Genomic DNA, 15649 nt, shown 5'->3' with positions numbered 1-15649 from the left:
AACATAAAAACAGCAGAAACTCCCAGGCTGAGTGGAAGAAGAGAGCACTGTTTGATTTAGTTCCCCAGAGCGTGGATCCCGGTAAGAGATGCTGTTGCTGCATTGCCAGGGGCTCCTTTCCTGGCCAATTGCTGCCCCTTAATCATGATTGCGGATTAGAATCCTTAGGACCTGGCTCCCCAAGTTTGTGATGTGGAAGGGACCTTAGAGATCTTCAAGTTAGGCCCCTTCATTTTGGAGAAGGAGGCCCAGAAAGAGAAGCCATTTCCCAAAGTGCACATAGCTGGATGGAGACAGAACTGGGCCCTGAGCCTGAGGCTCCAGAGTCTTGGCCCAGTGCTCCACAACCATCCCTGTGTTTGCACTGCACATGTTCAGTCATTCATTCTCTGAACACTGATTAATCACTAACTATATGCTATTTTCTTTTCTTTGTGGCTGAACAGAATTGGCAACTCTTAAAGTTATAAGATGACACGTCATGTCAATGACCAAATCGGGATGGCACAGCTGGGGACCAGCTTCCTTCCCCCTTGGTCGAGAGTATTTGCCAATGTCATCCACTCTTTATGCAAAACACCAGAAATGAGACCAGAATTCAGGCAACGATGGAGTCAGACAGATGATGGAGCTATTCACAGACACGGCAGCTCAGATGGTACACACTTCGTCCAGCCTGGCTGGAGGCTCCATCCTCTGAAGCCCACAGTGGATAACTGGGTAGGAAGGAACTTTGGGAGGTGGATGCATGACCATCAGAGGGCAGTGTGTTTTCACATCCTGCCTGGTCAAAGGGACTAGTTTTCTAGCACTGAAGAACGTAAATGTTTTAAGGGAATGGGGGTTTAAAATAATAGTCTAAGTGTGGAAAAGAGAAAGCTGTATCAGTCTGGACTTGAAATTAATCTCTCAGTCAGTCATTTTATAGTCTTGCCTGTCTCTCCTCTCACTCCAGCAACTATATAGTTGACACAGCTGTAAATTTGGAGAATTATGTCTCGTGTCCAAACCCCTTCCATATGACTCTTATGGTCCAGATTTTTTCATAACCTTAGAAACCCTCTCAGGGAATTTGATGGTCTCTGAAAGAATGGTCTGGAATCTTCTTAGAGATGTCCCAGCCTGTGCAGCCTCAATCCAGTCACCTTCCTCTCCCCTCTTCCCCACCAGACAGTTCCCCATTCTGCATCTATTTTCTCAGATGGCGCCATCACCTGGCTTGCAGCAGCCCAGCGCTGCCGTTGCACTCATTATGGACCATTCTGCTGGGATATTAAGCACTTTGAACTAGGGTGGGGGATGGTTAATCAACAACCTTGTCAGAATGATGGATTCTTCTAGGATTATTGCTTAATTAGTTTGTTTAGAGGTAAAAATCAACTAGGAGAGCAGTTCTCCGGGAGCTGGAAGGAAAGGGAGGAGGAGAGCTGGGAGGTGGTAGGAAGGAATCTTGGGGCTGTCCCAGGCAGCAGTGGGAGGCAGGTGGGCGGTCTCTGACCAGAACGGCCTCAAACTTGAATTCATTAGGTATTTCACCCAGGTTGATGCAACCCAGAGCCTTTCCACCATTCAGTGAGGTTGCAAAAGTAGTGATTCCTGAAATGTCATCCAAGGACCACAAACATTACTTAGGAGCTTGAAATAATGCAGATTCCCAGGCTTAGCCCCAGACTTCCTGGGTCAGAATTTCCAAACCTTTTTTAAAAAGTTATTCCAGTTGATTTTTATGCACAGGAAAGTTTGAGTCATTGCCACAACCCTGATCAACATTTCCACTGGCAACGGGTTTCAAATGTGTGGGTTCTATGCCAACCCTCCCACCAACATCCACGGACACCAGTCTTCTTCTGTTTCAGTCTCCTGACCTCTGTCTTGCACTCTTGCCTCTCCCACCTTATTTTGTCTATATGGCTCCCTGCCATGCCTCATTTTTCTGCCCCTCTGTCTGTCTGAATCTTCCTTCTTCCCCCAGCTCCCCAGCTCCATCTGCTTGCATCTCCATTTCCTTGGCTCTCTGTGCTCTTGTCTGTTGACGCATGACACCCTTTACACCCCCTTCTATAGTCTCCCCTGTACGGCAAGGGCTGGAAGCCTGAGAACTGTCTTTCCAGGAGAGTTCCAGGTATACTTTAAGTCCCACCAGCGAGATGCATTTATGTGGCATTTGGAAGGCAGGAGAGAGGTACAATGTTATCATTCTGCCTCCAGCAGCACAGGCAGATATGTAGGCTTCAGCAGATGTGAGGTTTTGTCAAGCAAGTCACCCGCCTTAGGGCTGCAGGCAATTGTGACCGTTCCTGGCAGTCCCCTGTAGTGTCTGGCTAGAGTGGCGGCAGCAGCTTCTTGATGCTTAAAGCTAGTGGTGGACCTAGGAGTTAGTGGTGACCTTCTCTGGCCTTTGCTTCTCCAGCCAATCCAACAGCTTTGTAAGCATCTCAATCCCTGCGTTAAATTTCTGTCTTGAACACCTTGAGTGGCTCCTGTTTTCCTGCCTGACACGCTTTCTGCTCTTCCCTCCCACTTAACCTCTACCTCTATTCCGCTCTCTCTCCCTTTCTCACCCCTCCCCGCAAACTGGTTATTATATGTAACTGAAAGTTTTAAATGTTTAGTTTGGGTTAAGTTATATTATCTCCTTTCTTAATTTAACACATGGGGGAGCTGAACATTTTTTTAAGTTGGAAAAACCCCCACTGAGCTGAATTGCCTCCCTGGATTCTGTCCTAGGAGGTCAAGGAGGTGCAAAGGGGCTGGGGGAGGGGGAGGGAAGAGTGAGCACACCTGCATGGCAAGTCCCCTACGATTTCCTACTGTACACCCTGCCTCTGTCCCCCTGGGCCTGGAGGGAACAACAGCCAAGCCAGGCAAAGGGGCCCATTTCTGTGCTAGGGAGGTGCAAGGCTGACGTCACCCCAGCACCACTGGACTTGCTCGTGGAGCTGCTTTCTGGGGTTGGGCTTCCCTGTGTACATACATACACGCTTTCAGATGTTCACTGTCTCTGGGGTGAACGCCAGCTCCAAGGAAGCGGGCCAGCCTAACATCCAGCTGCTGCAGAGGGCACAATCACTGAGTTAAGGGACATGGGTTTCAGTCCAGGATCTGCCACGTCTAATGGGGTGGCCACCTCTTCTCTGGGCCTCAAGGCTGTCACCTATAAAATGGCAAGGAGAGCCCGGCCACCCTGCTTCCCTCATGGGGTGGCTGCAGTTGCGGAAGCTCTGGGGAGTCTGAGGTCATTTGTTCCTTGAGGGCCCTTGTCCTTCCCCACCCCTCTGTCCGGCACTCACTGTGCTCCTAGCTCACCACCTCATTTCCAGAGAAAACACAACCTGCTCCAGGACACACAGGTAAGAAGCTGGCAAAACCAGGGCGTCTGAAGCCTTGCTTCAGACGCTTCTCTTGACCTTGGATGAAGGATGTGGGGAGCCCTGAGAAGGTACAGCCTAGGGATAAGCTGGCTGATCTGTGTTGTGCCGAGGCTAAGGATAAAGGCCTTCCCTGACATGGGGGGAAAAGGGGACAAAGTCCTCCCTAGTCCTAAATAGAGAAGCCAGACCCCTTTGCCACAGCCATGCACAGCCTCCCTGAGGCCTCTGGTCCCAAAGCAACTGTGAGAATCAGCTTTTCAATTAATCAATTGAGTAACCTTTCCCTTTATACCCTGTTTAAACAGAAAAATCAAAGTTTTCTTCTTGAGCTAAGCCCTGTGAGGGAGGATGCGACTCTGCATCTTATGGACACCAATCCAGCTGGCACAGGGGGCACGGCCTTCCCTTGGCTGCTTACTACTGACCCTAGGACTGTAAAGTTTCACTCTTCTTGTCTCCCAGGGCCCAAGCAGGCCCAGAAGGGGCCTGGGAGGACGTGTGGGTGGGGCAGCAAAGTGTGCAGGTGTGTTGGATTTTCTACCCAGACATCATGTGAAGGTCGTCTCTGAGTCCTGCTGGAAATGGCGCGTTTGTTCTTCTGGGCTTTCCCTTTTTTTAGCAGCGTCTATGTTAACCTGTCAGTACTGGTATTTTGTGTGCTGGACATCTTATGTAATGGGGCAGTCTGACAGCTCAGGACTCCAAGTCTTCAGGCATCTGCTTTGTCTGCCTCCAACGTCTGTGCTGAGAACCACGGCCATCTAGCCTAGTGGACCAAGCACAGGGCCAGGAGGCAAAATAACCTGGCTCAAGCTTTGCTGTGTGTCTGACGCTGCTATACCACTGAAATGATTGTGAATATTTTGCAACAGTCCCTGTGGGATGCAGGTTAGTTGGCTGTGTGTTTGTACTTGTACCACGATGTGGCCACTTCTGAACGCTGACCTTCTTCCTGAGCATGGGCATTTGCATCAGGGTGTCGCCCTGCTCATACCACCTGCCTTCATGGTGTCTGGTCAGGAAGGTCACACTGAGGAAGGTCCCCACCCTGCTGTCCTCCCGACACAGAACTGCAAGGATTCCCCCACTGGGGAGATGCCTCTAGGAATGTGTTCTCAAACCACCGATTTTCCTGAGTGGAGAGTGGCCTGGGCATGCACTGGAACCTAGTCTGTACTCTAGTGAGCCATGATATTTTGGAGAGACATAATGACAACTTAATGGATAAAGAGGGAGGGAGGTGGCCGCCTTGTTGGCTGGATCCCCCATCCTTAAATGTATTTTTCATCCTGGACTAAGATCCTCCTTGTCATAGAGTCCAAGATCTGAAATGCAAATCATGTTTTATTTTGCCATTTGGCTGTGAAACAATAATCAGGATTCAGACACTGAAGAGTGTGATTATTCTGCAAACCCCCAGTGGACCACTCCCGTGTCACGCAGAGAATCTTGTGGGTAGGCAGACTGGCTCATTATGGCTTTTCCAAGAAATGGATTGGACTGGTGGGAGGGGAGCGAGATACAGCTTCTCCCCTTCTTTCCCACAGTGGAACATCTCCTGCTTAATTTTCCAGGTGATCCCAGGCTGGTGTCTTGTAGTGCTCAGATGAACTTCTCTGTGACCTTGGGATGACCAGAGTCTGACCCAGCTGAGGACCTGGCTCAGGTTCCTTGAAGGTGGCTTCGACTATATTTGCAGCAGGGCAGGTGTCGTTTGTTTCACACTCACAGAAGGCAGCACAGCCCGTTGGAATGGAAGCAGATTCTTGAGTGATCACTGGGAGCTGGTCCTGGAGAAAGACACATGTGCTCAAACGCAGAAGGCCCAGGGAGAGTAAAGGAGCTTTTCATTCCTTACGTGACCACAGGCCCAGCCTGATTCCCACAGATACCCACCAGGCTGCAGAGGGAGCACAGGTGCCACCTGCTGGCAAGGCCGGACCAGCTCCATCATGCCCACGGCTCCCCAATGGATGGAATGTCTCCACCTCATTCTTCACAATTCCTTGGAAGCACCCTAGGCACGTACTCTGCCCTGTCTGAGTGCAAACTGCAGCCCGTTTAGCACAGGAGTGCCCACAGCAAAGTGGAGGGAAAGTTGGGGAATAGATGGTTCTCCTCTGACACCCCCAGGCAGGTTAGAAGGGCCCAGACCAGAGGCAGCTATAAGAACAACAGCTCTGTTCTCTGTTCCAGCAGAGCTCCGATCGGCTAGCTGTGGACTCCTATAGAAGAGTGGCTTTTCTCATGGGCATGTCTCTTGGATTAAAGCAACACTCTTGGATAGACATTTTTTTTCTACAACTAGGTATAATCAGCCAACTTTCCTGCCTCCTTCCTCTTCTCTTGAGTCTCAGACTATTTGCGAGTTTGCGGATTTATTTTTCATAAAAATCCAGCCTAATTGTATATAATTTAAAAATTCAAATCCATGAATTCAAAAACATGAAGGAAAAATACCAGTCCCTTGTTCCATTCCTCTCCTAAATTCCTCTTTCCAAACTCTTTCTTCTGATGCTGGCTCCATATTTCTAAATAATATACTTACTCGGTTACCCTACTGACTCATCAATGTTAAATGCCTACTGACTTATGATGGAAGATGGAGCTGGGGTTCTCCTAATCCACCTTCATACCTGTAGCTTCGCTTCCTGTATTCTCTAATAGATTTATGTCACATTTTTTTTTGTTAAATCAATATTCAATTTTTATTTTATTACAATTATGAATGCACTGTTCACTACCGAGTGAAGAAATACTCTAGGATCACATTTTCTTTCTTCTATAATTCTTTGTTCTTCCAGGAATTAATAATTACCTCATTTAAAAAATCTGCTTAGTCTATGTCATTATCCTAATAATTCTTCCAAAACTCTCCAGCAGAATTTCAAAATCCTTCTGAACACAATTTTCCCCATGATTAAGCAATCAGATAAAACCACTGGTTCCTTTTTTCCCAGAGGTCACTCCTTCTGCTCCCTATGGGGCCTCTTGCTCTCTTGTTCAGCTGCATAGCTCTGGCCCTTGAGCAGTTAGATCTCCTGTTTCCTGGATTCCAACTCTTTCTCCTTCTTGGTTTATGCCCTTAGAGTGTCCATGTCATTTTCCTAGTTGATACATTTCCCTTTGACAGCCAGCTCTGAAAGGTTGGACACCCTGGGTTTGCAAGGTGACTGCTCATCACTTGGTGTCTGTTTGCCAAAAGAGGTAGGGAGTTTTCACATCGCCAGAGGCAATCCAGACTTCTAACTCTCAAAAAGAATTCCCTTGGTCTGAAGAATAGAGAGATGGATTTATTAGAATAGAAGCAGACCCACTCTGGTGAAACTGTTGTTGGTAAATCAGCAGGATGAGGGTTACTGCTGCTCACATTTTTCCTTCATGCAGAGAACGAGAAGCTGGCCCATTGCTTTATTTGTATGTAGTGGGAAATGGTTATAACTACTAACTTTGTTAGAAGAAGGCACTTAAGTGCCAAATTGACAGTAGATCAACATGAATGTAGATGACATTAGCTACACAAACCCTCAGCAGGGTGTGACTCACAGTGTATTAAACCTCCAGACTCTGAAATCAATTAAGATCAACATAGCCTCCAATGTCCAAGGGCCATATATCAATGCACTGAGTATTTGCATTTTTAAAGTATGAACTTGGTATCTTTTAAGATTTTTCACATAAACATCATCCACAATGCAGCAATGGAGGCCTTGCATGCTTGTTCAAAAGAAATAGACATGACTGATGGGAGGGAAGGAAGAGGAGTTATTTGGTTGTGCATTTCTATCTCCTAATTTACTGAGCCGGAGGAGAGCAGATGGATTGAAGACGAGAGAGAAACAGACGTGTGCTCACAATGGAAGCACACCCCAGCTTGCCTGGTGAGTCCAAGGGCAGGTAGAAGATTGTACACAGCTTGTAGGGAGGACAAGTAGACTGGTGAGGGGCTGTAGCAACCGTAGGCTCTGGGCAGAATCTCAGTTTACCTGATAAGGCTTCCGTGTGTTCCAGTGACTGCCTTATTGCACAGAGGACCAAATGAGTGAGGAGAGGGCATTCTACTCTGGATCGAACACAGGCCAACAGTGAAAGTTTTTTGCTAACCTGGGAGTGATGGAAATCCTGGAGGAATGAAGCTTTGCCTTTGTAGGAGCAAAGTAAGGGAATATTGGGCAGAAGTGAAACATGTGCTGGACTCAGGAAAGCAGATTTCAAAGGGGTGAGAAGATCAACGGGTCCGAAAATAGCCTTAATGAGAGACTATTGATCATGATGTATTAGAGATGATAACAAGATAATGTTAACTATCTGCTCCCCAGTAATCCCAGTGGAGAAGAAAATAAAGAAATAGATGAAACATCAGAAGACTTGGGTTTAAGATAATATTACAAAAGTTGCAATGAAAACAAAACAAAGGAAGACACAAACATGAAAGGACAATTCCTTTCAGTCATTTGGGAAATCGTTACTGAATGGTTTCTCTATGCCAGGCACTTTGCTACGTGCTAAGGAGATAGCAACAAATAAGACATACATAGGCTTACAGTGTGGCAGGGAATACAGGCATCAAGCCGGTAATTCAAAGTGTGTTGACTCAGCAAACCGCAAATAGAGAGAACTTCCTCAACTTGATCAACAGTATCTACAAAACCTCCCAAAGCTAACATCATGCTTGTTGGTGAAAGACTAGGCATTCTCTCCCAAGATCAGAAAAAAAAAAGTGTCTGTTTTCTCCACCTCTATTCAGCATTGTACTAGAAGTTCTATCCAGGACCTTGGACAAAAAGTAAATAAAAGCCATCAGGACTGGGATGGAAGAAGAAAAACTATCTCCATTTTCAGATGACATAATTTTGTATATACAAAATCCTAAGGAATTCCCTAAAAAAAAAAAAAAAATCTATTAGAAGTAAAAAATGAGTTCAGCGAGTTGACAGAATATAAGATCAATATGCAAAAATCAATCTTATTTCTATACATTAGCAATGAACAGTCTGAAAATAAAATTATTTATGATAGCATTAAAAAGAATATAATACTTAGGAATAAAGTTAACAAAGGAAGTGTAGGACTTTTACACTATGAACAACAAAACATTTTTGAAAGAAATTAAAGAAGATTGAAAAAAATTGGAGAGACATTCTCATGTCTATGAATCAGAAAACTGTATATTGCATATTGTGAAGACAGAAATACTCCCAAAATTGATCTACATATTTATGTAACTTCTACCAAAATCCCAGCTGCCTTTCTTTTTCTCCTGATTTTGTCAAGCTGATCCTAAAAGTCATATGTAAATTCAAGGAACAGAGTCACCAAAACAATCTTGAAAAAGAAAACCAAGTTGGAGGACTCACACTTCCTGATTTCAAAACCTATACAAAACTATAGTGTCGACACAATGTGGTACTGGCATAAGGAGAGACATATAGATAAATGGAATAGAATTTAAGGCTCAGAAATAAATCTTTACATTATGATAAATTGATTTTTTAAAAAGGGTGCCAATACAATAAAATGGAGCAAAGAACAGTCTTTTCAACAAAAGTGCTGCTGGGACATCTGGATACACACATGCAAAAGAAAAAAGTTGGACCCCGACATCACACCATATACAAAAATTACCTCAAAATGGATAAGAGATCTAAATGTAAGAGCTAAACTATAAAAATTTTAGGAGGAAAACATAGAAGTAAATATTCATAATCTTGGGTTAGGCAATGATTTCTTAATTACAACACCAAAAGTGTAAGTGACAAAAAAGACAAATAGATAATTTGGACTTCATCAAAATGAAAAACTCATGAAACTTGAATTTCATGATATCATCAAGAAACTTAAAAGACAACCTGAAGAATGGAAGAAAATTTTTGTAAATAATATACATGATTAAGGGACTTCTACTAGAATACATACATCTATATCTACATCTATGCATCTTACAACTCAACAACAAAAAGACAAATATCCTAATTATAAATGGACAAATAATTTAAATAGACATTTCTTCAAAGAAGATACACAAATGGCCAATAAGCACTGAAAAGATGCTTAATATCACTTTACATCAGGGAACCGCAAATCAAAACCACAATGTGGTATCACTTCACAACCTCTATGATGGCTACAATAAAAAAGACAGACAATAACAAGTGTTGGAGAGGATGTGGAGAAACTGGAACTCTCATTCACAGCTGGTGGGAATGCAAAATGGTACAGCTGCTTTGGAAGAGTTTGGCAGTTCCTCGAAATGTTACACATATAGTTACCATGCGACCTAGCAATTCCACTCCTAGCAAAACACACAAAGCCAAATGAAAACTTGCACACAAACATTCATAGCAGGATTACCCACAATAGCTAAAAAGTAGAAACAACCTACATTTTCATTATGTTATGAACGGATGAATAAAATGTGGTATATAGACAAAATAAAATATTCTTTGGCACTAAAAAGGAATCATGTCTTGATACGTGCTACCACATGGATGAATGGTGAAAATATTATGTTAGGTGACAGAAGTCAGTCACAAAAGACCACACATCACATGATTCCAATTGTACACAATGTTCAGAGTAGGCAAACCTATAGATTCCGAAATTAGAACAGAGGTTGCCTAGGACCAGAAGGGTCAGGCAAAAATAGGAAGTGGCTACTAAAGGGTATGAGGTTTCTTTTCGTGGTGATGAAAAATACTTTACAATTATATTGTTGATGATGGTTGCACAGCTCTCTAACTATATTGAAAACCTTACACCTTAAATGGGTAAACTCTATGGTGTGTAAATTATATCTCAATAAGCCTCTTAAAATAAAAGGAAGAAGTGGGCAACAACAAAAAAGTATTTTGAGTGTTCTGATGGGGGATGTGTGATATGTGAGAAAATAATACAGGAACCCAATAGGGCTAAGACATGAGGATCAGGAGTTAGGTAACTAACCCCAGGGCTGAGAAGACAGTAAGGACAAAGGACCTGAGGTTGAGAAAAGAATAAAACATTAAAGGAAATAAAGGTAAGGCTGGTGTGGTGAAAGTAGAGGAGAGAGACAAGAGATGGTTAGATAGGTGGGCAGGGCCCAGATGGTGCAGGCCACCTTCATGCTATTAGACTTTTCCTGAGTATCAATAGGAAGACTTTGAAGGGTTTTAATTTTCAGGTTCGAATTTTTAGAAGTATGCTCAGACTGCAGGAAATTGAGGGATGGGGTGGATATAGGAAAATCAGATAGGGAGCCAATGCAAAAATCAGGGAGAGAGATGATGTCTGAGAAACCTAAACTGAAGTCATTTGAGGGGAACGTGGGAGGTGAGGATGTGGAGACAACAAGGTCTTGATGAAGTCTGGCTCTAAAGGGAGGAGAGAGAGAGAGCGGTAGCTGGAAGGGACTTTGAGATGGAGGAAATTTAAAAGATAAGCATGTTGAAACAGAAATTAGAAGGCTCCAGAAAAAAGAGAGGTTTAGTATTCAGAAGCCAGAGGAGATAATTCATTCAATCAAGCCCGTGCGAAAGAGGAAAGAATGAGACCCAGAACCTTCTCAGAGGGATATGCCCTCTAAGCATAACAGAAGGAAGGTAGGAGATGATTACAGATGAAAGTGGGATTGTAGATTTGCAGGTAGAATTTATTCATCTTCCCCCTTCCAATTCTGCAAAACAGTCCATGAGCCACGAGTGAGTGGATATGCTTTAATAATGTAATGTCAGAGGGTGCTGATCAACAAGGAAGGCAGGGGACACTCCTAGGGATGGTGATAGGCATTAATGAAAGAGACTGAAACACACATAACCATGTCTCCTACGTTATACTTCTTACATAACCTTAAGGAACAGGAAGTGTGGAAAAATTAGTTAGGGGAAATTGGGAGCCTATCTAGCAGAAAGGATAATGAAAGTCCGGTTATTTCAAAAGTTTAACCTTTAGATCCTGCATGCCGAATTAGCTTAAAGATGCAATGGAAGAATCATTTCTGACATTAGAAACCATACAGGTTGAAACAGGAATCAGGCAGATTGGAAATTCGAAATGATCAAATGTTCTGTTTTCAAAAAGGAATGAAAGGGGAGTTCAAGAAAATACAGTTGGCTCTCATTAACTTGGATCTCTGCAATGTTTGTTAACTTGTGTTCATTAATAATCACCAAGTGTTCATCAGGAAATATTTATGCTAAAATAATATTTGTTTATGGAGTCAGTGTCTGTGTCTTGATTTCAAGGTATATGATTGGGAGATTAAATAAATGCTATTTACAAAAATAATAGTGTCCCAGAATGTGTTGATCACAGGACAGTTACATAGGAGGACTGTATACTCCCAAGGGACATTGGCATATAGAGAATGGTCACCAAGAAGTCCTGGACAAGAACCACCAGGGATAAGTAAAGGAGAGGCTGTGGGTGAGGCAGCAACGCTCTCCTCAAATATTTGAAGGCTTGGCATGTCCAGTCTTTAGGGGTCCAGAGAGTAGAGCTAGAAGCCTGGGTAGAAAGTTCCAGGGAAATAGAGTGTTACCTCTAGATAAAGAATATCTAACACCTGCAGATGTCCAACAATGGGGACCACAAAATATTGAGCTCCCCAGTCCTGGAAAACCCTAGCAGACTCTGCAGGGGCTTCTGCTACAGCAGGGTGGGGTGCAGACTATGTATCTATGGAGTCTGTTCCCCGAAAGTAAACATGTAAAAATGTGACATGGGTGTGCTAATTCTTTAGCACATTTCTGCCAGAGATAGAGATGCTGATGCCTACAGATATCTGTGATATGTCCAAAGCTGCATAGTGAGGCAGTGGTGGAACTGGGGCTGGACCCAGCTCTCATCTCCCCAAGGTCCCATCATTTCTACTGCTCCACACTTAGCTGTTCCTGTGATGAGTGACTGCCTTTCCTCTTTGGGACTTCAATTAAGAATTCTAGAATGAAACTGGACCACTGTTTTACAGCATACATAAAAATCAACTCAAAATAGATTAAAGACATGAAACCTTAAAACTCCTAGAAGAAAATATAAGAGGTAATCTCCTCGACATTGGTCTTGACAATGAGTTTCTGATTTGACACCAAAAGGACAAATAAACAAATGGGACTATATCAAACTAAAAACCTTCTACACAGGCAAAGGAAATAATTAACAAAATGAAAAGGCAACCTACTGAATGGGAGAAAATATTTGAAAATCACATATCTGATAAGGTGTTAATACCCAAAATAGAACTGGTGCCAAAAAAAATGTATACACATTTTAAGAAAGGGAAAAACTATTAAAATTATGCTGACAGTAACTACTTTGAGCACCTCTGGTAATTGAAGTCAAACGTGACTTGTATTCATCTTTTGTTATCTGTATATATTATTACAATCCTAATACAGTTTTTTCCTTTCTTAAAATGTGTATACATTTTTTTGGGCACCTTCTCTATATAAAGAACTCATATAATTCAATAGAAAAAAACAAACAATCCGATTCAGAAATGGGCAGAAGATCTGAATAGACATTTCTCCAAAGAAGACATACAAATGGACAACAGATACATGAAAATATGCTCCACATCATTAATCCTCAGGGAAATGCAAATCAAAACCACAGTAAGATACCATTTTACCACCTGTTATAATGGCTTTATCTAAAAAGCAAGAGATAAATGTTGTCAAAGATGTGGAGAAAAGGGAACCCCGTGCACTGTTGGTGGTAATATAAATCGACACAGCCACTATGGAAAACAATATGGAGTTTCCTCAAAAAGTTAAAAATAGAACTACCATATGACCCAGCAATTCTACTTCAGGGTATTTATCTGAAGGAAACAAAAACAATAACTCAAAAACATATCTGCACCCTCATTTTCATTACAGCATTATTAACAATAGCCAAGACATGGAAACAATCTAGGTGTCCACCAATGGATGAATGCATAAAGAAAATGCAGGGCATATATACAATGGAATATTTTTCAGCCATAAAAAGGAAAGCAGTATTGCCATTTGCAACAACATGACTGGACCTTGAGGGCATTATGCTGAGTGAAATAAGTCAGAGAGAGATAAATACTGTATGTTCTCACTTATATGTGGAATCTAAAAATAACTAAAAATCAAAATACAACCAAAGTCATAGACACAGAAGAGACTGGTGGTTTCCAGAGGTGGGGGCTTGAGGAGTGGGAAAATGAGTAAATGTGGTCAAAAGTTACAAACTTCCAGTTACAAGATAAATAAGTCCCGGGGATGTAATATACAGCATGGCAACTATAGTTAACAGTACTGTAGTGTATATTTGAAAGTTGCTAAGAGAGTAAAAGTTCTCATCATAAGAAAAAAAATTTGTAACTATGTGTGGTGGCAGATGTCAACCTAATTTACTGTGGTGATCATTTCGTTATATATCTATATCTGTATATCAAATCATTATGTTATATACCTGAAACTAATACAATCTTAAATGCCAATTACATCTCAATAAAAATAAATTAATTAAAAAAAGAATTCGAAATCCCTTACTCATGACTTTCAGGCCACACTCTTTCATGAATGCCCACCGGTCTACATGGCTTAGATGAAATCTTTAGTCAGCATTGACCTTGAAATGCAGGGGACCCCTAAGCAGCTGCCTTTGACTCACACAGTGAAAGGCTCTGTAATTTCTGAGGAGGCTGCTCCCAGGGAGAGAATCTTATGTGTAGTTTCTGGAGGAGAAGGGGAATTGAGCCCCTAGACAGAAATGATTCTAAAGACGCCATGTCTTACCTGGACGCTGGGGTCTGCTCTGCTCCTTGCTTCAGTTGTACATGACCAGGTTCATCCACTAAGAAATAAGCATAATCATTACAACCAATCTTTGGACTTACTAGCTTAATATAGATCAGGGCAAATGGTACCTCCCTCCCTTGAAAGATCTGTTTTTCAAGGCCTGAGAAACCTGTTCAGAGGGCCTCGTGGCCATCTAGTCTCAGCAATGCTTTCCAGCTAATCCTAACCTAAGCAGGAGGTCCCAGCCCCCTGTCACAGCCCATCTTTTGCTAGTGTCTGAACAGCCCGGCAGTGAGAAGGGTAGCTGAGGTCGACCGGCTGGCTGGGCCAGGAGGCACTTTCGAACTCAATGGGAGGAAGTTTAATGTACAGTGAGCTCAGCAGGTGTTCTTCAGTTCCCTTTTGGATTTATGACTCCCACATAATCTTCTGCTTTATTAAGCTATTGGAAAAAAATAAAATCTGTCTGCCAAGATCCTAACACAGCCTTGGCAGCCAGCAATATATAAAGTCAGTAATTGGAGTCAGGGGGGCCAGCAGCTTGGCTGGCCTTTGACAGACTGTTCAATATCCTGAGATAGAAAAATGCCCCCTGGAATCAGATGAGGAGAGTAGGCCCAGGTGGTTCCCTGTCTCTGGGAGGGGAAGGCAGCTCACCTCCATTTTTGTCAGGTAGAGTCCTTTTCCATCCTTGGAAAGGTTCTGGAAAGTCTCTAGGGTGAAGAGGAGGAGAAGAATCAGGGCAGGCCTGAGCCCACATGAAGATAAAAACAAATGCGGTGCTTCTGTGTAAAGCACTCTCTTGCTCTCTACACAGCACGCTTGGCCTCGCCTCCTCTTCTCTTTCCAGCCAAACTGTACACCCGTGTCTTCAAAATAGCGCTCTCTGACTGCTCTGGCCCACTCGCCCCTCTCCCTTTGCTAGTTTTCTTGCACTTTGAATCTCTCCACATTTGACCTTGGGGATGTGTGGGCTTGTCTTAGGAAGTATTTCAGGGGCACAGTTTGGGGAAACCACCCTTGTCCAACAGAGAACTCTCTGGAGCAAGGTTTACACCTCAAGCTTCTCATTTACCCTCCCAGAACCCTGTTCTCTCAATCTTAATATTAATTGCCCAGCTCAGAGCTGTAGGATTTACAGAGGTGCCACATAGCAGGGATGGTGCTAGGATTAGAGTCGAAGCTAGATCCCACTTCTATAGCAGCTCCATTTTGAGCTCTCTTGTGGCTTGGGGTTCCACATAAGATTTCATTAAAACAAAGGGGTATGCTGCTAAAGTGTCAAAACCGCTGGCTTACATCATTGAGTTTCTGAATCCCGAGGAAAGACCTCCGGCCCCCAGCTATTCCCACATGTGTGCAATTTCTTCAGCTGAGACCCAAATCATCCAATGCAAGACTAAAGAGTAGATTTAAACAATAAACACAACCTGGATTGGGGACATAGTGATTTAACCTGGTTCCCCAGAGGCAGTGAATATATAGGGTGATGAGGAAATGAGGGGCCTGGGATAGGGGAATGTCCTGGGG

General features: G+C 43.2%; 1 protein-coding gene across 1 annotated transcript in view; it reads right to left on the bottom strand.

The window, feature by feature from the left end:
* Window positions 1-4697: 4697 nt before the first annotated feature.
* Window positions 4698-15649, bottom strand: part of CAPN13 (calpain 13) — a 76310-nt gene continuing 65358 nt past the window's right edge. The window contains exons 21-23 of the mRNA XM_019735397.3: window positions 14777-14832; window positions 14117-14174; window positions 4698-5161 (exon numbers count right to left, since the gene is read on the bottom strand). Coding sequence (XP_019590956.3) covers window positions 14148-14174; window positions 14777-14832 — 83 coding nt within the window. The 3' untranslated portion in view covers window positions 4698-5161; window positions 14117-14147. The remainder of the gene's footprint in view (window positions 5162-14116; window positions 14175-14776; window positions 14833-15649) is intronic.

Source organism: Rhinolophus sinicus, chromosome 2, assembly GCF_057876585.1.
Source record: "Rhinolophus sinicus isolate RSI-liver-muscle chromosome 2, RSI-T2T, whole genome shotgun sequence".
In the NCBI taxonomy this organism is placed as follows: domain Eukaryota; kingdom Metazoa; phylum Chordata; class Mammalia; order Chiroptera; family Rhinolophidae; genus Rhinolophus; species Rhinolophus sinicus.
The sequence above is the reverse complement of the archived record's forward strand: the minus strand, read 5'-3'. Positions and strand labels throughout refer to the sequence as shown.